Genomic DNA, 23,589 nt, shown 5'->3' with positions numbered 1-23,589 from the left:
AAACAGATATAGTGTGGTGAGAATGCATTTTATTTATTTATTCATTTACTTAATTACTTTTATTTTAAGTAGGCTTCACACCAAGCGCGGGGCTTCAACTCATGACCCTGAGATTAAGGGTCACATGCTTTACCGACTGAGCCAGCCAGGCAACCCACCAGACTGCATTTAAAAATAATATTCTGGCTGGCTGGGGGGGGCTGGACTGGAGGGTGGCCAAAGAGGAAGCAGGGAGATTGGATATTATAGTAATCCTGCCAAAGGCGATTTGTGCACCAGGGCAGGGCAATGAAGGGAATGGAGAACATGGCCCTTTCCAGTTTGGAGAGGGCTCCAGCACTAGGCTGTGAAGGCGCTCTTCTGGGAGGATAGGTCTTACATAAATCCAGAGCTTAGGGGATCAGGGAGGCCAAACTATTCTTAAATTTTCCAATAACATCCTCTTGTCAAGGGGCTTTTGCTGAATCTTGGTTTTGGGGGCAGGATTTCCCTACCCCAAGAGCCTCTCTTAGGGAATGGGGGGTGCATAGCCACAGACCTCAGGAGCCCTCACGGAAGTCAGTTGGAGGGACTTGGCCCTGCAAAGGCAGTGAGGAAGTTTCAGCCCTCCTGCAAACCATTAGTTGGGCCCCTGGGCTTCTGCCATTTGCTAAAGGGATTAGCTGGAGTGTAATGAATATGACCCCAGGGATTAGGGAGGGGCAAGCTCATTCTTTCCAGTAGTGTGGGCCTAGCCTCTGCAGTGGGCTGGGGTCCAGAAACCTCCCCAGCCTCCATCCTGGCCATAGGGGAGGGTAACGCACCTCCTTTCTCCGCCTCCCTTTGTGTTCCTGGGGAAGCAGAAGCCCCTTCTCTCTCAGTCCAAGGAGGTGGCTTGGGCCAATGGAAGGCACTCAAGCCTTTTCCAGTCCTAAATTCACTGATCTTCACATCCTGTTCTCATTACCATCCCTCACTGCCCCAGTGTGAGTTCGGCTTTTGGCTTCGTCCAGCAAAGCTGAGGACGGCAGAAAGGATTACTCAAGACTCCATGCAAGTCAACGGAGGTGAGAGGGAGGCTAAGGGAAGTCTCCCAGAGCTGCTCGCAAGCTGCAGTATTTATTGAGCATCACTTAAGGAAACATTGTGCAATACATCGGTGGGCTATGTGCCGGTAAGAACGATAGAAAACGCGCAGAAAAACAAGTTAAGGCAGGATAAAATATTCCATGCGAAAACATGACCTAAGGAATTTATGGGTAAAAGCAGGATCTAACCCCTAGATACACATTAACTAGATAAGCGAATTGAGGGTCCCCTAGATACACATTAACTAGATTGTTTTCAGCAAGACCAGAAAGCAGTGTTCTGCTTTACGAGGCGTTCCCTGTAATCTCCTAAGCCAGGACATAGCTGTTTGATTTCCAACACCCCAGGTAGATATTGAGTTCAGGAGAAGGGCTGTGACCTGTCAGTAAAATCTGGGGTCAGAGGCTAAGTCTCCCAGTGCCGTTTCTACCAAGAGAACCACCACAGGGATTCCCGGAGTGGGAACGAGGGAAAGCTGGGGCGTCTCTGATTGGCCCAAAGTTCTCCGGAGCCATCCAATGGGCGGAGAGGGTGTGGCGGGGTTCAGACACTCCCCCAACCCCTCTCAACTGGATTGCGCTTGGCTCTTGGCCCAGCAGCCTGCCAGTTCCCGCCAGCCGTTCCTGATCCCGATCTTGTACCCAGGGCGCGACCCCGGTGTCGGTCCTCCGCTCCCGCCATGGGCCTAGAGCTCTACCTGGACTTACTGTCCCAGCCCTGCCGTGCCGTCTACATCTTCGCCAAGAAGAACGGCATCCCCTTCGAGCTGCGCACGGTGGACCTGCTCAAAGGTGGGCCGGGCAGGCAGGCAGACCGGGAGGCCTTGGGGCCTGGGCCGCCGGTGCGCTGCGGGACCCCGCCCGCCCGAGCCGCAGACCGGCTGGAAGGGTCACTCTCCAGTATGGAGGCCGTGGCATCAGTTATCGGCTGTGTATTTTTCAAGAGCGCAGAACTTTGCCTAGGAACTGCGAAACAGTTTTCAAAATACCGGTTAAGAGGGAGCAGAGCAGACGGAGAGCAATGGGGGGCGGGGGCGCGGGGGACTGGAAGGCGGGGTGCATGGGGAAGCAGAGGGAGTGCGCCAACACCCCCACACCGGGGCTGGTAGAAAACAATGAAACTGTCTCCTGGTTTCTTTCTGGGAGTAGCCCTCGTCTCTTGAATTTCTGCATCTGCCAGCCAGAGAGAGTTGCTCCACCTGGGATTGGGCCCTGCTTTACTTCTACCCACGCCTGTCTACCTTCCCTCCACATTTAGAGGATCCAGTGGAGGAGACCGGGCTACTATCAGACAGTAGGACAATTGGACAGTAGGCCTATCCTTGGACAGGCCAGGAGGGAGACCCCTTCTTGGCTGAGCCTGCCCACCTTGTCTTTGGTGCCCCCAGCCTGGGCCACCAGCTGCTGTGCTGCCACCTTACCCCGCCTTTCTAGCCCTCCTTGGGATGGGGGTTGGGCACAGAGGGAGAATGGGTGGGGGGGATTCTCTTCATCCAGTAAAAGGGCCAAGAGACCCACAGGTGGGCTTATGGCCAGACAGGAGCCTGGTTCTGGGGAAGCCCTCTGACTACACACACAGTGAGTGCTGTACCTCCCAGCACTGGCCAAGCTCAAGGAATGCAGAAGTGGGTCAGACCTGGGAGCACCCATTTGGGAAGGAGCCTTGAGGGTTTGGCACTGGCAAGAAAGAAGAGCTGAGCTGGTGGAGGCTGGGTGACTGAATGGGGCAGGGGCTCCTGGAGAGAACGAGGCTGGACTGAGGGCTGGGAGCAGGTTTGCCTGGAGCTCTGTGGGGTGGACCAGTCACCCAGCTGGCATAGAAAGATGCATTGCAGGGGCAAGCCGAGAGCCCAGGGAGGAGGCTGGAGTGTGACAAATGGATGGAATTGGCTGGGAATGGGCGTGGATTACAGCTGCAGGGAATCACCCTCCCCCCATGTCCAAGCTGCGATGCTGCTTGGCCCAGATTTCCAGGGAGGTGGACACAGGAAGGGTGGGCTCCTGGTGGTGCTGGGGGGTCAGGGTCTGTGATCTGGTGACCCGAGAATGGTCTCCTTCCTGTTGCCCTACTTGGATAGGGACCTCTGAAAGCTGGTACCTGGATATTGAAATAGGGATTGGGCAGAGACCTCAAACAGCTCACAGTTCTCACCTGCTGCACTGGTCTCTCCCACAGGCCAGCACCACAGCGATGCTTTTGTCCGGGTGAACCCCCTGAAGAAGGTGCCAGCCTTGAAGGACGGGGACTTCACCTTGGCTGAGAGGTATCAGGTCCCCAGGCTGCTACAGGCCCTGTGAGGCTGGTCAGCCATCTGTATATCTATGGCTGCTGGCTTGGACCACGGCTTGTGGGCCCTGAGCACCTATGCGAGCCCCAGCAGGCAGAGCGGCCTGGGGCTGGGAGGGGCTATTGGAGTCATGGCACCCCTATTCCCCACTCACCAACCCCCCCCCGGCCTCGCATGGTACAAATGAGGAAACTGAGGCTGGGAGAGGGGAAGGACTTACACAAAGTATTGAGGGGTAGCTGTACCATGTACTTTAGAGCTGCCACCTCTACAAATCTTGGGGGCAAGTACTATTGCCCTGGGAGTCAAGAGAACGCCCAGAGAGCTTCAGTGGCTATTTGCTGGGCACCCACCAGGACCAGGGACCATTCAGGCCCTGGGGCCAAAGCAGTGAACAAATTCAAAGCCCTTGCTCTCATGAAGCTCATATTCTAGAAGGGGGAATGGATAATCTCTGTAAAGGTGTACCACTTCAGGTGGTCATCATGAGTGCCATGGAGAAAATAACTAGGGTAAGAGCGAGGGTGGGTGCGATTTTGAGTAGGATATTGAGTGAAAGGCCCTGTGAGGAGGAGGCATCTGCAGAGACCTACAGGTACAGGTGCAAGGTATGTGGGGAAGAGTGTTCTGGCTGGAGGGAACCACAAAGCCACAGACTATGAGGTGAGACAATGCTTGGCGTACAGGTAGAAGAGGCAAGGCTTCCAGTGTGGCTGGGGTAGAAAGCGAGGGGAGAAAGCGAGGGCTGAGGTCTCAGGGTAGCATGTGGGGCCAGAAGACTTTGGCTTTTACTGTAGGTAAGATGGGGCCATTGGAGAAATTTAAGCAGAGGAGAGCTGAGATCTGACTTAGGTTTTTTTTTGTTGTTCTTAAGAGGGGAGGTGGCAAGCGAGTGAGGGTGGAGAGAGAGGGAAAGAGAGAAGCAGGGTTTGAGCTCATCCGAAGTGGAGCTTCAGCTAACCCAAAGTGGGGTTATGCTCACTTGAAGTGGGGCTCGAGCTCACCTGAAGGGGGACACGAGCTCACCCCAAGCAGGACTTAAACTTGGGAACTGTGAGATCATGATCTGAAGTCCGATGCTTAATCCACTGAGCCACCCAGGCGCCCCCTGACTTAGGTTTTAAAGGATCCCTCTGGCTGAGAAGGTACTGTGCTAATTCAGGAGAGAGGTATTAGGGCCCCAGACCAAGATGGTGGGCAGAGGGAGGTAGTGGTCAGTTCTGAATGCCTTTAAAAGTCAAGCCTGAGTTTGCTGAAGAGCTGGAGGTGGGTGGGAGAGATCAGGGCCCAAGCCAGCCTCCAGGTTGGTGGCTGAATGGTGGTATCTTTTACTGAGGCCACATAGTATCTCCATGGTAGAGCTAGATTCACGTTCCACTTGGCTCCAGGACATCTGGTCGCTGGATAGTCCAACAAGCATGGAGGCATGGTGCTCTGGCTGGATACAATGCACAGGGCAGACATGGTGGAGAAAGAGGGAGGAGGGGGAAGGTCAGGGAGGGCTTCCTGGTTGAGGAGGTTGGAGGCTTTGGGCAGGTAGACAGGAGATGGGATAGGGTGGGAGGCAGTGACTCATTCACCTGGGAAGCTTTGTCGGAGCCCCAGGGAGTGTCAGGGTAGAGCTGGCCTTGCTCCTGGCATGGCCGTGCATTGATTATGGTGGGAAGCGGTATCTGAGGTGCTCTTGTCCTTCAAGAACCATGTCGGGCACCCCTTCTTCATGGAAGCTTTCTGAGTTCCCCACCCTCCGTCTTCTGAAAGCCTAAGACATGTTGTTTTTCACTTGGTGCCCTTAGTTCAGATGATAGGATGGCCTAATGTAGAGCTGTGTGATCCGAGGCAATCACCCAACCTCTCTGAGCCTCACATTCCTCCTCTGACCCTGGAGATAGTGAAATGCTCCACCCATAGGAGTTGGGGAGATGGGCAGTGGGAGCTGGCCCCTGTGTAGTGGCTGAAGAATGACTAGTACATGTTCTCGCCTCCTCTGTGTCCCCCAGTGTGGCCATCCTGTTGTACCTGAGTCGCAAGTACGAGGTCCCTGACCACTGGTACCCTCAGGACCTGCAGGCCCGTGCCCGTGTGGACGAGTACCTAGCGTGGCAGCACACGGCCCTGAGGAGTAGCTGCACTCGGGCCATGTGGCAGAAGGTGAGCTGTGGCAGGATGAGGAGCCGTCTGGGATGCTCAAGGGACAGTGCTCTCTGTTCAAAACATTTTGTTCAGAACTGAGGCCTTAGAACACCAAATTCTAGAATGCCAGAGGCTCCCTAGTCCAACCAATTTGTTTCCCAGAGGGGAAACTGAGGCAGAGCCAGGGAATTGACTTTGCCCAATGTGCTCTGATTCCTGAGCTGCTGAGAATCAATCTTATGCCCTTTGGCATGCTCCAGACTGCCTGGAGATGCCTTTTGGGAAAGGAAGAAAGTCAAACCCTCTGCCCACACATACTGTTCAGGTAGGGAAGGGCTAAGCGAAAAATCTAAAACTAGGCAGAGATGAGGAGACAAATAAAGTTGATCTGATTTCTGGGTGTTCAAGGATTTCTAACCATAAGAACACTGAAAACCTTAAGGAAAAGCCTAATAGATTTCATGCATACAATGATTTTATGTAAGAGGAAAGAATTTGACTTAAAACAAGCAAAAAACTGGCAAAGATTTGTTAGGAAGAAATAACATTTTTTTCCAATAAAACAATTTTTTATTTCTTTTGAGAGAGCGAAAAGGAGAGAGAGCATGAGCAGGGAAGGGCAGAGAGAGAGGGAGAGAGAGGATCCGAAGCAGGCTCCCCGTTGTCAGCACAGAGCCGGATGTGGGGCTCGATCTCACCAACTCTGAGATCATGACCTGAGCTGAAATCAAGAGTTGGACATTTAACCAACTGAGCCACCCAGGTGTACTGAAAGAAGTAACATTGTTTAAAAAAATTTTTTTTTAACATTTATTTATTTTAGAGAGACAGAGTGCAAGCGAGGGAGGGGCAGAGCGAGAGAGGGAGACACAGAACATGAAGCAGGCTCCAGGTTCTGAGCTCTCAGCACAGAGCCTGACTTGGGGCTCAAACCCACAAACTGTGAGATTATGACCTGAGCTAACGTCTGATGCTCAACAGAAGTAACACCCCAGAAGTAACATTCTTAATATTTAAGATGCTGTCAGAATGCCATCAAACAAACACACGGGAGAAAAATGGGCATAAGAAACCAGCAGAGATTTCATTGAAGAACAGAGAGAAATGGTCATTAAGTGGATGAAAATACATTTAACCTAAGAATCAAGTAAATGCACATTTAAACAGGACAGATACCATTTTTACCCATCAAATGTACAGATGTTTTTGAAATGTGTACTGTTGGGGCACCTGGGTAGCTCAGTTGGTTAAACATCCAGCTTTGGCTCAGGTCATGATCTCGTGGTTCGTGGGTTTGAGCCCCACGTCGGGTTCTGTGCTGACAGCTAGCTCAGAGCCTGGAGCCTGCTTCAGATTCTATGTCTCCCTCTCTTTCTGACCTTCCCCTGCTCACGCTGTCTCTCTGTCTCTCAAAAATAAATAAAAATCATTAAAAAAAAAGATGTGTGCTGTGAATTATTAATTCTAGGGTACCTACACAGGGCCCAGCACACAGTGGGTGCCCTGTGCATGTGAGGGAGCATGAGAGGCATGCTCATACTCTGCTGTAAGTAGAGCACCGTTGTTCTGAAGGGCTGGTGGGCAAAACGCAGGCTTCCATGACCTTAGAAATGCCTTCCTTAAAGTATCTTGGGGCTGAGAAAGGAACCCCCTCAAGCTGGTAGGGGCAGGAGCCTGGTGCATTTGAAGGCAGAATGGAGAGAAGTCAGGTAGAGTGAGTATAGAACTTTGCTACTCAAAGTGTGGTCCAGGGACCGGGATCATGAGTACCACCTGGGGGCTTGGAGATGCACAGGCATACAGACTAGGAACGTGCACTTTAACCAGATGCCAGAGGGATTTGCACGTGTTGTCCCATTTGAGAAGCCTGGCGGGGAGGAGGAGGTGGGAAGAGGGGAAAGGGTGGCTGTGGTGCTGAGGAGGGGCCTTGCGTTGAGGCTTTCATGGTGAGGGTAGTGGGGAGCCATGGGAGGCTTTATGCAGGGCATGATATGGGCAGACTGGGATTGCAGAGATTCCCCCCTGGCTGTCCTGCATGAGGACCGAGGGAGAGGCGGAGGCTGTCCCTGCTGGAATCGGAGATGAGGCCTGGGCTGGAGGTGGCCATAGGTGGAAGGAGTGGGTGGGGGTGAGAAATTTGAAGGCCTGGTGATAGGTTGGGTGAGAGCAGGAACTTGGCTTTGGGCAGACCCTGAGCCCTCTCTCTGCCTGCCCACCCACCAGATGATGTTCCCAGTGTTCCTGGGTGAACAGGTGCCCCCTGAGACATTGGCATCTACTCTGACTGAGCTGGACAGGTGCCTGGAGCTGCTTGAGGACAAATTCCTGAAGGACAAGGATTTCCTTGCTGGACCCCACATCTCAGTGGCTGACTTGATGGCCATCACAGAGCTGATGCATGTGAGTGCCATGGGGTAGGGTGGTCCACCGGGCAGTGGGGTGTCCTGGGAAGGTGCCATTGTAACAGCTCATGTTGCCCTTTCTGGTTATGTGATCCTCAGCAAGTCACTTCCCTCTCTGAGCCTCAGTGTTGTCATCTGTAAAATGGGGCTTCAAGACCCCATCCTGTAGTGATATTAAGAAGCTTCCCAATGTCTCCTGGGAGAGAACCTCCAGGCTATTCCATGTGTGGCAGAGGAGGGAAAATCCACCCAGGGCAATCCCTCCACCAGGCCATGCTGGCTCCTGCTTGTCCATGTCTAGCCCCTCCACCTGGCTTCCTCTCCCCACAGCCTGTCAGTGCTGGCTGCCAAGTCTTCAACAGCCGACCCAAGCTGGCCGCATGGCGCCAACGCGTGGAGGCTGCTGTGGGGAAGGAACTCTTTCAGGAGGCACATGCTGTTGTCATGAAGGCCAAGGACTTGCCTCCAGCCGACAGTGCCATAAAGGAGAAGCTGAAGCCCTCGGTGCAGGTTTTGTTGCAGTAAGTGGAGGACCAGGCCTGCAGAGATGAAGGGGAATTTTGTTAGAAGAACACGTGGAGTCACCCGTCCTAAGCTGTGAGCAAGACACACTGTCCAGCCTCTGGTCCCTAGTTCCCTTCATGCACGTCTGTCTCCTCACTCCACTCCCGCCCCTTCCACTCTGGCTTCATGTGATCGCCGGAAAGAGCTTTAGTAAACCCATATTTGACCCTGTCCCTCTGGTGTTTGAAACTTCCCGTGGTGCTTTGCTGCTCTGAAGCTAAAGTATGAATCATTGAACTTTGCATTGCCCATCCCTCTAGGGCACAACCTTCTGACTGAACATAATAGCCCATCTTCTTAGACCCCTTCTCTCAGCTCCCACCTCCACCTCCACCTCCTGGCCTTTGCTCAGGCTGTTTCCATTGCTTATAGGGCCCCTCCTCACCTTGCCTAGTGCCCCTCCTGGTCTTTAGGCATTTGTCACCATGCTGCTTTTCCAGGGAGACTTCCCTGTGTTCCCCAGCCCCAGGCCAACGCAGGTGACCCCTCTGGGCTCCTCAGCCCCATTGCTTCCCTCCTTCAGTCCTAGAACAGAGTTGGTTCCATGCGCCTGTCACAGCTAGGGGTTGACCTGATGAAGAGATGTCTGAATTGGACACGGCCTTCGTCTCTTAGGTCTCTGTCGTCCCTCTGGGGTGATGCTCTCTCCCAGAGGTCGGGTGCAAGGTTGGTTTAGGAAGTGCCTTGCAGGGAGGGAAGTCCCAGATTAGTTCCTGGCCCTCTGGCTGCTGCTCTCCCAAGCCTTGCTCTCCCAAGCCTAGTCATAACCCCAACCAATGTCTTATCTGTGCTTCACCCTGGGTTCCAGACTTGCCACCTGTCCCTCTCCTTTCTCCTCAAGACGGTCACAATCTACCTGTCTTGTGCTCTAGACCCTCTGATATCTTAGTCATCCAACACACTTCTAATGGGACAGGGTCATGAGTAGAGCCTCTCAGCCTGCCTGCCTTCTCATGGAGGCTCCCCCCACCTTTTTAAAAAATGTTTATTTTTGAGAGAGAGAGGGAGAGAGAGACACAAAGTATGAGCGGGCAAGGGTCAGAGAGAGAACGAGACACAAAATCTGAAGCAGGCTCCAGGCTCTGAGCTGTTATCACAGAGCCCGATATGGGGCTTGAACCCACGAACTGTGAGATCATGACCTGAGCTGAAGTCAGATGCTTAACTGACTGGGCCACCCAGGCACCCCATCCTTTTTTTTTTTTTTTTTTTAAGATTTTCTTTTTAAGTGATCTCTGTATCCAACATGAGGCTCGAACCTACAACCCTGAGATCCATAGTTGCATACTTCGCCAGCCAGGCGCCCCAAGGCTCCTTTAATATGCACACTCATGTAGAATTTTAGAAGTGTAATTGAGATTATTCATACACACCCACACGATTTCAATTGTATTTTCATGTACAATTCAAACAACACTGATGAGAGTACCATGTTTAGCAACATCAACTGGTTTCCATGTGCTAAGTAAGCATTTTGTTTTGACTGTAAAAATATAGGGTACGTAAACATGGCTGGTGGTTTGATGAGGACCTGGCTTTCACCCCTTGGTGGGCAGTACTTCACTATGAAACAAGGTTACCACAGGTGCAAGAAGCTATAAAGGCAGCTAGATGTTCGTGGGAGCCAGGTAGGGATGTGGAGAACCAGAGTTCTCTACCCAGCCTCACCTGAATTCACAACTGTCACTTGGCTCCTGGTCAAGAGAAGTGCAGATTTTCATATTTTCATATAGAACGTGAAGTTGCCTAACTTGGAAATGGTGGTAACACGGTAAAAAAAAAAAATTAGGATGGAGACCGGGAAAGGCCCCTACAGGTGTGCGTGTTTTGCGTGTGTTCAGACCCACATTTTGTGAAACTGAATAAAGGAAACCTTATTTAAAATAAAGTTGGGAGGCCAGAAGGGGGAGCTCTCACACCTGCGACTCCTTGCAACCCTTTGCTACCCCAACAGGAAGAGACCTACGGTGCATTCCCAAGGTGAGATGACTATATACTACCAGCAGCGGAAAGAAAGATCCCAGCCCCGAAACAGTCCAGCCAATGAGAGACTGTCACAGCTCTGCTATTGAAACGCCATTGCACTTTTTTTTTTTTTTTTATGTGCCATTGCACTTTTAACTCCCAGTTTATTCCCACGGACTTTTTGTTTTTAACAGTCCTTCGCAACTCCTCCCTTTTCTCTTTAAAAAACGTTTCTCTTCTTTATTTGTTGGACTTGCCTATGGTTTTGCCTTATGCTGCATGTCCCAAATTGCAATTTTCTGCTCTCCTCGAACAAATCAAAAAACTTCCCTCGAATAAGCCATTTTTACTGGTAAATAACTGGCAATTTTATTTCCAAGGTTAACAATCTAAATATGGATTAGGAAGTAGAGGACTGCAGCACCCAAAAGCCCAGTGAGCCAGAAAACTTCTGGCCAATGTAGCTGGAGTCACCATTGGTTGGGACACGGTGGGCGGGGCCATGGCTCAGCCAGTGTCTTTGGGGGAGGGTCACACATCCCACTCACCCCTACCAGACGAGAACTTCCGGAAATCTGCGCCATCGGAGGCGGGGTGTAGAGTATGCAGCCAATCCGGGGGCGCTGCGTGTCTGCCTAGCCAATAAGGAGCCTGGTTTTTGTGGCGCCCAGCCACTGCTGTCTTTTCCGCGACCCTCGGGAACATCGACCTGTACCCTGTGTGTTCTTTGCTCCTGTGGCTTCTGCAGTTCCTTTCCGCCAGACATGCCGTTTGTTGAGTTGGACACGAACTTGCCCGCCGGCCGTGTGCCCGCGGGATTGGAGAAGCGGCTCTGCGCGGCCACCGCAACCATCCTGAGCAAACCTGAGGACGTGAGCGTGGACCGGGGAGCACGGGGAGGGATGAGGCTGGTAGACCAGGGGTCGGGCTCTGTCCACGTCCCGGCTACCCCACCGTAACCCGGGTTCTTCGTCGCAGGGATCCCTAGCCTCCCTCTCCCTGTGACGCCGCGGCCCCACCCCTCCTGTCTGCTCCTTGCTGCCTTCCCTGACCCTGACACTAACGTGCCTCCAAGGACCCCGCCCCGAGCCTCCAGCCCTAACGCCAGGGATCCGCGCGTGTAGGGTCTCGCCCTCCCGGGTCCTCAGAGCAACTCGGCCTGCACAAGCCACCGGCGAAACTTTCGTGTTCCCCGCAGCGCGTGAACGTGACGGTGCGACCAGGTCTGGCCATGGCGGTGAACGGCTCTACTGATCCCTGCGCGCAGCTGATCATCTCCTCCATTGGGGTGGTGGGCACAGCCGAGGAGAATCGTGGACACAGCGCCCGATTCTTCGAGTTCCTCACCAAGGAGATGGGCCTGGGCCAGGATCGGTGCGTGGGGGCAGGGAGAAGATGGGGGCAGTAATCCCATCCCAAGGTCTCTTGCAAGGCAGGGGGGAAAATGCACTCCTCGCCCTGCCCAAGAAGGGCCTAGGGCCCCAGGTCCTCGGATGGTATGTCTACCCTCAGAATGGTAGTGGAATCGAATGAACTCCTGGCTCTGCCATGGTCCCATTGACACGTGGGCAAGGCGTGGCTTCTTCAACCTCAATCTTTCCATCTGTGAAGTGGGAAGGCTCACCTTTACTCCCTGGGGGAATTGCCAGAGTCATGTGGGATGGCAGTGCACTGCATCTCCCTTGGCACCGTGCGGGGTAGAATGTTATTAACCTGACAAAGCTATAAACTTCATCATCTGCCTTTAGTCATCTCCACATCTTAGAAAATCAAGATTTTCTAGGAGAGCTCCAGGCTGGTCAGGAGGGATTCTGGGTGTGTCCTGAAGCTGTGTGACCTTTGGCCCTGTAGCCCACCTAGGTCCCAAGGGAGGCTCCCAGGAGGGTCAGGGAGTGGTGGAAAGAATATTGGCTTGGATGCCTGGAGACCTGGGTTCTAGGTCCAGCACAGCCTTCTCTTCTGTGACTAGAGGGGTATGTATTAAATGTTCACCCAAGAAGCCCGTACAGCTCACAAATATGGGATTCTGTGGCAGGGCTAAAGTTTCTTCCTGGGTGAAAAATATTTCTGAGCCACGCCCATGCCTCTGAGGAACTAAGAGCATGAGAAGCTTGGAAGAATCTTTCAGAATGGATCCTTTGTTGGCCTAGGAAGGGGAGCACCCTGGGAGTGCTCAGACCTGGTCCTCAAGCTGGGGTGAGATAATAATTGTAACAACAGAGGTAACATATGAATGCTTACCATGTGCCAGCTTCCCTATAGGTACCTTACATGCATGATCCCATTGGAACCACGCAAGCTCTGCACCCCTGTTCACACCGCCTTGTGCAGACATGCCAGCCCCATGAGGGTTACAGATGGGAAAACTAAAGCTGTCACAAGCCTTCCCCTATGACCCCTTAGGCTATCCCAAGTATCCTGCTCTTCACCAGGAACTTCCCATCACTTCTGTGACAGGGCCATGTTTGTTTGCTCCATAGACATCAGTAGGGGGTCACCCCGTGCCTGGTGTGGAGCTAGGCTTTGAGGGAACAAAGGTGTCTGGGACACTGCGCATGCCCCCAGGGAGCCCGGAGTTTGAAAGCAGGAGGGCTGCCCCTCTGAGCCCACAGACAGGGCATACAGTGACCATCAAGGCTGCTGTGTTGCGTGTCTGTCCAGGGGCAGCCACCATCCTGCTTTTGACAGGCCCCCAGGGGGAGATCATTAATGAGATGAGGTGGGCTTGCAAAATGCCTGCCACTGGCAGGCTGGGCAGGGAGCCCATGGAGGAAGTGCCTGGCTAGGGGTCTTGGAATGTGAGGCATTAGCCAAGGAGCTAATGACATCTATTTTTTCTGTCTCTTGAAGGATAATTATCCGATTTTTCCCCCTGGAGCCCTGGCAGATTGGCAAGAAAGGGACAGTCATGACTTTTCTGTGATTGACACAGAGGGCATCTATGAGCTGTCCCTTGCAGAGAGGCCTCCTGGCAGAGGAAGGGCCTGGTGGATACCAGCTTCTGGCACCCCTTCATGCAGTTGTGCCTGTGGCCTCATAAGACCTCCTCTTCCCCATCCTTGTGTCAAATAAAGGAAGAGATCTTCTTTTCTTCTTCTTCTTCTTTTAAAAATGTTTATTTATTTTGAGAGAGAACATGAGCGAGGGAGGGGCAGAGAGAGAGAATATCGCAAGCAGGCTCTACACACCACACGGAGCCTGACTCAGGCCTTGAACTTACAGGCTCTAGACCATGACCTGAGCCAATATCAAGAGTTGGATGCTTAACTGACTGAGTCACCCAGGTGCCCTGAAACCTTCTTTCTAACATGACTTCTTTATCTCCCTTTACCCCTCCCTGGCATTCTCGGTCACCCGGGGCAGTGGTGTTGGTTTATGAAGGGAAACTTTAGGGAACCTGAGAGATGGAATCTTTTCTCTCTTCAGAGCCACTGTCTCGTGTATTGTATATGTAGGCTGTTCAAATCCAAGTGTGGAAGGTGCAGCCTGGAGGCCCTGCTCTCCATGCCCATACGCAGGCTGGCTGGGTGGGCAGCTGGTGCAGCCTGGGTCTTCCTGCCGATTTTGCTGACCAGATGTTCTTGCCCTCAGCTTGGGCTGGCCTGTATAGTTTACTGCCCATAGAATGCTGTGGCCAACAGGAGGGTAGGACGGCTGGGCTTCTGGGACCTTTCCTAGGTATTTCCAAACTCTTATCTTTTCCCATGAGTCTTGCTGAAAATTCTCGGTAGCTGTGCACCTTATAAAACCCATGTCCTGGAATGGCACACCTGGAAATGCAATGTCTGCCATTAGAAATGGAATGAATGCAATCCCTGCCCCACATCTAAATACCATGTCACGCTTTCACATTTCAGGGGGTATATGGGCAGGATGCAAAAGGGTGTCCTTTTTGGTTTCCTCCCAAATGTTTGATTCAGAGTTTATAGACCATGACCCTTAGGCACTGTGATGGGCACTGTATTTCTCTACAGAGTGTAAGGTCTGATCAGATCATCCTTATCTTTACTGTACCAGTGAAATACCAAATTGAGATTTTAAGTCTATGCTGTTAATAGTTATTAAAGTTAGTTTCCAGCGGAGTATTCTTATACCTGTGGTGTTTGCCATGACCACTGCCGAGGACTTCTATTAACAGCTAGAGCTTGGAGTTCCTGCACTCATTCCTTCTGCCAACACGGGTGTCCTGCTTCCCAGCGGGGCTCATTGAATGAATGGTTGAAGTGCTCAAGAAGGGATTCAGGCCTAACCCTAGCCAAGACTATCTGGTCCCACCTTAAATGTCTCATCCCCACTGTAGTGAGTGTGATATTGATTTGCTGTGAGGACTGTCCCCTCCCCCTCTCCACATTATCCCCATTATCGCCTTGAGCTTTGCCCTTGGTAACACTGCTGCCTGAGGATCCAGCATGGCTTGCACTGTCTCTTACCCCCAAAAGCTTGCCACATAGCTCCCTGCTGCCTGGACCACTTTGAACTTTCACTCCAGAGCTATTTCAAGATACAACTCCGGTGTGAGAGCTTCATCCAAGGATGCGTGTTATTCATGAAACTTTGAAACCGTCTGTTTATGCCTCTGTCCACTGCCCCTCCCTCCAAGGCAAAGTCAAGGTTTGTTGCTCTATTTCTGAAACTCCTGGGCATCACTAAAGCTTTATTGTTCTGAACTGACGCTTTGAGTTCTTCACCATGATTTTACCTTCTTTCTGTAAGGTCAAAGAGAAACTCATAACGTTCATTCCTTTTAAACCATTGTTGCTAGAGTGAGGAAAGCCTGGAAAGGCTGTGACGTCTTTCTCAAAAACGCTTGGCTCCCAACAGTTTTACCTCTCTCAGCCCAAGGCCGCTTTCTGGAAACTTTCAATGCTGAATCCTCTTTTGGTCTTTGGAATTCTGTCACTCCCTTGTCAGCCCGTTTATTTACCCGGTCTTGATTTTTTTGTGATTTTTGCTTTTCCTTTGTTTCAACAGTTGATTGTATCTGTGCCCTTTGGGCTTCAAATCTTTTGCGGAACTAGGTGAGGCACAGGGTAACAGAAAGGAGAACGCTCCTCCTCCCCTGGTTCCCCAAGTTTACATTGCCTTCAATTTTAGTATATGTGCTGCCGAAGCGAGCACAAGTTTACATTGCCTTCAGAGTACCTGTCCCAGGTGGTAACAAACAATAACAGGGCCCGTCGTCATTTAGCTACTGCTCAGGGCCAGGTACCGAACTCGGTGCTTCCCAAATAGTACAAGCGATGGGGCGTGGAGCCCGACTGCGAGCTGGCGCTCGGAGCCCACAACAGTTTGAGAACCGAAAAGCAAAGACGAGGAAGGTTTGCACTCCGCGCCAGGCTGTTTGCAGCCGGGAGCCTGCGCGACGGGCGAGCAGCCCGTGCGCTCTCGCTGATTGGCTAACGGAGCCGGCAGCGGAGCCAATGGGAGCGCGCCTTATTGTCAGGCGGGCGGCTAGCCGGCGCGGGGGTCGCGGCAGGCAGGCCGTTGCCGTGGAGACGCCTAGTGAGTTCTAGGACTGCAGGTTTGGGGGCATCCCTCGGGTGGGGGCGCGGCTCTGCTGAACCAGGGGCTGGAGCGGGGACCCGGGCCTGAGGGACGGCGGGCGGGGGGCCGAGGCCGGTGCCGACGCAGGGGGGCGCCTCTGGTAGCCTGAGTGCAACAGTCGGGGAAACAGTGGCCGGAGAGCAGGAGCCGTGAGGCCGGGCCTCCAGGCTGTCCCGCGGGCCTCTTCACGGCTCTGGCCGCCACCTTGGGGTGTCTAGGACGGGGCTCCAGCCTCGGGAGTGGTTTTCAGTGACAGCAGCAGGAGCCACCATTGATTTTGCGCCCGCCGGGTGCTGAGCCTGGTGCTAACCCTCTACCCGCGTCCTTTCTCTTCACCTTCACAACAGCCCTGCGAGGTGAGTTCTATTAGCGCCATTTCCACGGGTGGAAACAGGTCGAGGCGAGGGGAAGGGACTTGTCCAGAGTCTGCTAGCTAACTAGTGGGTCAGCCGAAGTCTAGACAATTTTTTTTTTTAAGGTTTTATTTTTTAGTAATCTCTACACCAAGTGTGGGGCTGGAACTTTCAACCCTGAGATCGAGAGCCGCATGCTCTACCGACTGAGCTAGCCAGGCGCCTCTAGACTGAATATCTTGACTGCACTGCCTCCGAGGAGGAGGAGGAGGACGAGGGGGAGGAGGAGGAGAATCTTGGCTGGATAGAGCGTACTGACACTCTCCGGTGTCTGCACCAGTGACTTTGGACCCAGTTAACTCTTTGGGGCCTGTGTTACTATGGATCTGTGGGTCAAAGCCCTCCTAAAGTGGTCGGCAAACTTATATTGTAAGTGTAATGGTATTTATAACATTAATATAATGTAATTATATCATAGTATGTTGTGAATATAATAAGCATAATTATAATAGTATTTTAGGCTTAGGTTAGGGGGCCTGCTCTGTCTACTCAGTTCTTGCATTAAAAAAATTTTTTTCTTAATGTTTTATTTATTTTTTGATACAGAGAGAGACAGAGCATGAGAGGGGAAGGGGCAGAGAGAGAGAAGGAGACACAGACATGGAAGCAGGCTCCAGGCTCTGAGCTAGCTGTCAGCACAGAGCCCGACACGGGGCTCGAACCCACGAACGTGAGATCTGACCTGAGCCGAAGTCGGAGGCTTAACCGACTGAGCCACCCAGGGGCCCCTAAAAAAATTTTTTTTTAATGTTTATTTTTGAGAGAGAGAGAGCGAGCGCACAGGCTTGCACTAGTGATCTGCAGAGGGACAGAGGGAGAGGAAGACAGAATCTGAAGCAGGCTCCAGGCTCTGGGGTGATAGCACAGACCTGTCTGGGTCTCGAACTCTAGGATCTCAAGATCAAGATCAAGATCATGACCTGAGCACAAGTCGGCCAGTTAACCGACTGAGCCACCCAAGCGCCCCAGCTCAGTTCTGACATTGTGTAGTGGATACATGCAGAGACACTAGGTACACCAGTGGTAGTGTTCCAATAAAACTTTATTTATAGACACTGAAATTTGAATTGTATGTAATTTTTATATAATGTTCATGTGTCACAAAGGTTTTCATCCATTTAAAAGTGTCAAAACCATTCTTTGCTCCTGGGCTGTACAAACACAGTGAGCTGGTTAGCACCTGAGTCGTATAGTCTGGCCGAAAGCCTCTTAGGGTAGAGGAAAGTGGGACCCAGTGAGGGGCCTCTGGTGCCAAGTTAGTCCACACAGCCAGGCAGTGCCACACAGGGCTCAAGACCTAGCCTTCCTGACTCCCAGACCAGAGCACGTCAGGAAACACCACTGCTCATCACTGACTGGGTCAGGGTGCTGAGGTGCCCAAAGTGTGTTCTTTATGTGTTCTTAAGGTCTCAGAAACCATAGTCTAGAGAGTTTGGAAATTTGTGAGGTTAAACTCCCAAATGTGCTATTCTGGGATAATATGATTGCTGGGCTGGGAGTCTGAGAAATGAATAGATATTTTCATTCTTTATTCAATAGCTGCTTTTTTTTTTCCCTCCTCCTAGTGGGTTTCTGGGGTTTGTGGTGAGCAGTATGAGATGGTCCCCATCCTCTCATTGCTTACAGATGATACATACATAATCTCAAATGGCAGTTTCTTTTTAGATTATTTATTTAATAAACTAATTTTAGGTTTAGAGAAAAGGTGTAACAATAATACAGAGTTTCCTTCCGTCCCTCACCCTGCTTGCCCTAATATTCACATCTTACATAATCATGATAAAACCAAGAACAGGAAACTGGTATTGGTACACTCTTATTAACTCAGTCATAAACCTAGTCTGAATATCAGCAGTTTTGCACAATGTTCTATTTTTCATTCTATGATCTTATCTTACTTCCCATATTGCATTTAGTTATTGCTCCTTAGTCCTTAACAATTACTTAGTCTTATCTTTCTTGCCTTCATATTTTTCAAGAGTACTGATCAGTTATTTTGTCTAATATCCCTCAACTTGGGTTTGTCTCATATTTTCTCATGATTGGAATGAGGCTTTGCATTTTTGGCCAGAATAATACAAACATCGTGTTGTCCTCAGTGCGTCATATCAAGGAGTTCAAGATGCTGTTAGGTCTTAATACTGGTGGTTTGTCTTGATTGCGTGATTTAGTTGGTGTCTGCCAGGTTTCTATACTATAAAGTTACTGTCCTTCTCTTTCAGTTAGTTAGTATCATGGGGGAAATGCTTTGAAAGGATGGCCATTCTGGTTCTCTCAAATTTATGCTCCTTGACTGTAGTTAGCATCCATCTGTGGGTCTCTGGTGTTTGCCTAAAGGTGATTACCTATTTCTCTCTTTCCTTCTACATGTATTCATTCAAATTCTATTAAAGGGAGAACTTTCCCTTCCCTCATTTATTTATATTAGTATGGGCCACGGATATTCATTTTATTCCAATAGTTGAAACCTAATATTACCATTATTTTGTTGTTCACTGTTCTGGATTTGCCTGTTCAGAATCTCCTTCAGGTTAGCTGCTGTGTCCTGTCAACAAATTCTCGTCGGTTTTTGAGAGCATTTACTTATTTTCTGGCACCACAAGAAGTTCCAGGCTTATCATCTTTTTTTTTTAATTTCTTTTTCATGTTTGTTTTTATATTGAGAGAAGAGGGAGACAGAGCATGAGCAGGGGAGGGGCAGAGGTAGAGAGGGAGAGGGAGAATATGCACTGTCAGTGCAGAGCCTGATGCTGGGCTTGAACTCACGAACTGTGAGATCATGAACCTGAGTCAAAATCAAGAGCCGGTTGCTTAACCCGCATAACCAACTGAGCCACCCAAGCGCCCTGTCCAGGCTTATCTTGTGTTCTCTCTATCCCCAACTCTGGAATCACAATTCTTTGATATGCCCTTCAGTGTGATTGTGTAACTTGTAACAAGTGTACATTGTTAGCGTTTATATTACATTTTGGGTTCCCCCTAGAAGTTAGTTGGTTTTAATTATTTTTCGAGGGGGGATCTGTAACAAAGGTGTACTCAGGAAAGTGTCACTCACTCTCCCACCGCTGTCACTTTGTCCCTGTTCTCCTCTACCTTTCACCCCTTTCCCACTTATCCCCTGCAGCTAACTGGTCTCCTTGGCGTCTGGATTATCTTTTCTTTTACACAAATGAATAGGCGGTCGTGTAATTTCTTATATCCTCTTCTTTTGTATACGAAAGGTGGCATGCCAAAGGTTTTTTTTTCACTTAACAATGTCTTGAAAATTACCCTGTATGTGTTCATAGAGCTCTTACTCATTTTAAAAAAGTTTTATTGAAATAAATTTGCATATAATTTGCCTGTGTATTAAGATAAAATTTACATATATTCGGTGGTTTTTAATATTCATAGAGCTGTGTGAGCATCACCACAATCAATTTGAGAGCATTTTATCACCCCAAAAAGAAACCCTGTACCCGTTGGAAGTCACTTCTCATTGCCTCTTCCCCTATCTTGGGGTAGTCATGAATACTTTCTGCCTATATAGATTTGCCTTTTCTGGACACTTCTTATTAATGAGATCACGCAAGTTGTGGTCTGTGACTTTCACTTAGCATGTTTCATTGGTTCATCGTGTTGTTAGTAGTTTGTTCCTTTTTATTTACCCATTTATCAGTTGAGGGACATTTGGGTTGTTTCTGTTTTTTGGTTATTATGAATAATGGTGCTATAAACGTTTCCTCATTAATTTTTATAGCTGCATATTACTTCATTGTGTGGATGTACCACAGTTTATTCATCCACTATACTATCTGTAGTCACTTAGGTTGTTTCCAGTTTCTTGAAATTACAAACGGTGCTGGAATGCATAGCCCTGTATGTCTGTATTTCATATTGTTGGAGGAACATCTTCAAGATTGAGTCCTAGAAGTGGAACTGATGGGTTGAAAGGTAAGGGTGTTTGTAGTTTTGTCAGCTCTTATCAAATTCCCTTCGAGAGTGGTGGTGCCCGTCTGCATTCCCATCAACAGTGTATGAAAACCTGACAACCTCTCCAACAGAACGTGCTGTTAATTTTTGTTAATTTTAATTAAAAAATTAATTTAAATTTTAGTAAATATACAGTGCAATATTGGTTTCAGGAGTAGAATTAAATAATTCATCACTTACATACAACATCCAGTGCTTATCACAAGTTCCTCTTTTAAAACTATTTTTTAAATGTTTATTTTTGAGAGAGGGAGAGAGGAAGAGAGAGCAAGAAAGACCTAGCACGAGTGGGGAAGGGACAGAGAGAGAGAAAGAGACACAGAATCCAAAGCAGGTTTCAGGCTCAGACCTGTCAGCACAGAGCCCAATCTGGGGCTTGAACTCACTAACTGTGAGATCATGACCTGAGCCAAAGTCAGACGCTTAACTGACTGAGCCACCCAGGTGCCCCAAGTGCGCTTTTTAATACCCATCACCCACCTAGCCCACCCCCTGCCCCCCACTTCCCGCCATCAACCCACAGTGTATTCTCTATCATTAAGTATCCTGTGGTTGGTTTTCCTTTTTCCTCTTTTTTCCCCCCATTAATTTTAATGTTTGCCAGTGTGATAGTGATCGTGTGATAGACATAGTGTCTCACTGCTGTTGTAGTTTGCATTTCTCTAATTATAAGTGAGCATTTTTTTCATATGTTTGATAGCCAGTTGAATGTCTGTTTTCATTTAATATGTTTTCCCTGTTTTTCTACCAGTTTTCTTTCCTTTGCTTGTGGCAGAACATACTTAATGTGAAATTTAATTTTTAAAGTATTAAGTGTACGTTCAGTGGCATTAAGACCTCCACACTGATGTGCGACCTTTACCGCCATCCATCTCCAGAGCTTTTTTCCATCTTCTGAAATGAAAACTCTGTACCTATTAAACACTCCCTGTTCTTTCCCTCGCCCAGCCCATGGCAACTACCATTTTACTTTCTGTCTCTATGAATTTGACTGCTTTCGGTACCTCGCATAGGTGGAATCATACACTGTCATTTTGTGCTTGCTTATTTCACTGAGCATAATGTCTTCAAGGTTCATCCACGTTGTAGCCTGTGTCAGAATGTGCTTCCTTTTTAAGGCTGAATAATATTCCATTGAATGTATACACACATTTTATTTCTCCGTTCATCTGTGAGTGGGCACTTACTTGGGTTGCTTCTATCTTTTGACTATTGTGAATAATGCTGTGTCTGTTAGTTTTTAAGAGCTCTTTATGTATTTGTTTACGATATGTTGCAACTATTTTCTCCCAATTTATCAGTTGACTTTTGACTTTTGACTTTTTTCTGATTAAAATTTTTAAAAAATTTTATTGAGGTATAATTGACATATAGCACTATTCAGGTTTAAAGTATATAGCATAATGACATGACTTACATATATTGTGAAATGATTACCACAATAAGTTTTGTTAACATCCATCATCTCATCTCATTTAGATCCAGAAATAAAAGGAAAAAGAAAAAATGGTTTTTCCTTGTGATAAGAACTCTTAGGATATACTCTGTTAACTTTCACAGTATACCATCCAGCAGTGTTAACTAATAGTTATCATGTACATTATATCCCTAGTACTTACTTATAACTGGAAGTGTGTACCTTTGGGCCACATTCATCCAATTTTCTCCACTTCCCTCTCCTACCTCTGGTAACCACAAATTTTTTTTTAATGTTTATTTATTTTTGAGAGAGAGAAAGACAGAGAGACACACGGAGTGTGAATGGGGGAGGGGCAGAGAAAGAGGGATAGAGGATCTAAAGCAGGCTCTGCGCTGACAGCGGAGTCCTGCGTGGGCCTAGATAGAACTTAAGAACCAAGAGCTCATGACTTGAGCTGAAGTCTGACACTTAAGTGACTGAGCCACCCAGGCACCCCAAAATTTAAAAACTTTTGTGTAGTTAAATATATTATTATTGGATTTTAAATCATAGTGAGAAAGCCTTTCTATTTACAAGGCTAAAGAGAGATTCATCCATGTTTTCTTCTAGTATTTGTATGGTTCCTTTGGTTTTCATTTAGATCGCTAGCCCATTTGGAGTTTATTTATGTATAAGAGGTGAGGTAAGGATCTAATTTATCTTGTTCCAAATAGTTACCAATTTTTCCGAGCAGGTTTTATTACAAACTTCATTTTGGCCCCAGTGATACGAGATACTACTTTTGCTATATTTTATTTTATTATTAAAATATTATTAATGTGGTTTTTTTGAGAGAGAGAGAGAGAGAGAGAGAGAGAGAGTGTGAGTGTGTGTGAGTGGGGGAGGGGCTGAGAGGGTGACACAGAATCCAAAGCAGGTTCCAGACTCTGAGCTGTGAGTACACAGTTGGATGTGGGGGGCCTCAAGCTCACTACTGGTGAGATCATGACCTGAGCTGAAGTCTGACATTTAACTGACTTAGCCACCCAGGCACCCCCTTATTATTATTTTTAGATGTTTATTGTGAGAGAGAGAGAGAGGGAGGGAGGGAGAGCGAGTGCAAGTGGGAGGAGGGACAGAAAGAGAGGGAGAGAGAAACCCAGACTCATATATATATGAGACCTAGAGCTCAGTCTCATGAACTATGATCATGACCTGAGCTGAAATCAAGAGTCATATGCTTAACTGAATGAGCCACCTAGGTGCCCCTGCCATATTTTATTTTAATTTTATTTGTTTAATGTTTATTTATTTTGTGTGAGAGAGAGTATGTGCACGTGGTGGGGAGGGGCAGAGAAAGAGGAAGAGAGAGAGAAAACCTCAAGCAGGTTCTGTACTGTCAGTGTAGAGTCTGATGTTGGGCTTGATCTCAAGAACGCTGAGATCATGACCTGAGCCAAAATCAAGAGTTGGACACTCAACCAACTGAGCCGCCCAGGCGCCCCCATCTTTGCCATATTTAAATTTTTCTTTGTTTTTAATTCTTTTAAAAAAAAGTTTATTCTTTATTTTATTTTGAGAGTAAGAGAGCTAGCAGGGGAGGGTCAGAGAGAGAGGGAGACACAGAATCTGAAGCAGGCTCTAGGCTCTGAGCTGTGAGTACAGAGCCCGAAATGGGGCTCAAACACAGGGACTGTGAGATCATGACCTGAGCCGAAGTTGGACCCTTAACCAACTGAGCCACCCAGGCGCCCCATATTTAAAATTTTCATATGTACTTGAGTCTGGGCGTGATCTCTGTATCATGCATGTACCAGTATACCACTCTTTAAGTACTAAGGC

At 49.0% G+C, this 23,589-nt stretch overlaps 3 protein-coding genes across 9 annotated transcripts in view; all 3 read left to right on the top strand.

Moving 5' to 3' along the window:
- The first annotated feature begins 1,630 nt into the window (after nt 1–1,630).
- On the top strand, nt 1,631–8,627 carry LOC115277755 (glutathione S-transferase theta-3-like). Its single transcript, XM_029922099.1, has 5 exons — nt 1,631–1,859; nt 3,244–3,331; nt 5,356–5,506; nt 7,712–7,888; nt 8,221–8,627. Exons 1-5 carry the CDS (start codon nt 1,748–1,750, stop codon nt 8,413–8,415), a joined length of 723 nt encoding a protein of 240 aa, XP_029777959.1. The 5' UTR covers nt 1,631–1,747; the 3' UTR covers nt 8,416–8,627.
- Nucleotides 8,628–11,076: 2,449 nt separating this feature from the next.
- On the top strand, nt 11,077–13,516 carry LOC115277722 (D-dopachrome decarboxylase). The gene is made up of 3 exons (XM_029922033.1): nt 11,077–11,291; nt 11,618–11,793; nt 13,270–13,516. The coding sequence occupies exons 1-3, from the start codon at nt 11,184–11,186 to the stop codon at nt 13,340–13,342; spliced, it is 357 nt and encodes a 118-aa protein (XP_029777893.1). The 5' UTR covers nt 11,077–11,183; the 3' UTR covers nt 13,343–13,516.
- A 2,333-nt stretch (nt 13,517–15,849) lies between these two features.
- Nucleotides 15,850–23,589, top strand: part of CABIN1 (calcineurin binding protein 1) — a 146,216-nt gene continuing 138,476 nt past the window's right edge. For 6 of the 7 annotated variants that reach the window (XM_029922558.1, XM_029922562.1, XM_029922559.1 and 3 more), the window contains exon 1: nt 15,850–15,921. The gene's annotated coding sequence lies outside the window, so the exon portion shown is untranslated. Of the gene's footprint in view, nt 15,922–16,310; nt 16,320–23,589 lie in introns of all 7 variants that reach the window. The other variant, XM_029922556.1, reaches the window with a different exon arrangement.

This window comes from Suricata suricatta, chromosome 14, assembly GCF_006229205.1.
Source record: "Suricata suricatta isolate VVHF042 chromosome 14, meerkat_22Aug2017_6uvM2_HiC, whole genome shotgun sequence".
Classification (NCBI taxonomy): Eukaryota; Metazoa; Chordata; class Mammalia; order Carnivora; family Herpestidae; genus Suricata; species Suricata suricatta.
The sequence above is the reverse complement of the archived record's forward strand: the minus strand, read 5'-3'. Positions and strand labels throughout refer to the sequence as shown.

Bases quoted from the DNA above. Each gene is read 5' to 3' on its own strand.
- LOC115277722 (XM_029922033.1), top strand. From the start codon at position 11,184: ATGCCGTTTGTTGAGTTGGACACGAACTTGCCCGCCGGCCGTGTGCCC. The intron at 11,292-11,617 runs GTGAGCGTGGAC...TGTTCCCCGCAG, and splicing joins TCCTGAGCAAACCTGAGGAC to CGCGTGAACGTGACGGTGCG. The intron at 11,794-13,269 runs GTGCGTGGGGGC...TGTCTCTTGAAG, and splicing joins ATGGGCCTGGGCCAGGATCG to GATAATTATCCGATTTTTCC.
- LOC115277755 (XM_029922099.1), top strand. From the start codon at position 1,748: ATGGGCCTAGAGCTCTACCTGGACTTACTGTCCCAGCCCTGCCGTGCC. The intron at 1,860-3,243 runs GTGGGCCGGGCA...TCTCTCCCACAG, and splicing joins CACGGTGGACCTGCTCAAAG to GCCAGCACCACAGCGATGCT. The intron at 5,507-7,711 runs GTGAGCTGTGGC...CCCACCCACCAG, and splicing joins CTCGGGCCATGTGGCAGAAG to ATGATGTTCCCAGTGTTCCT.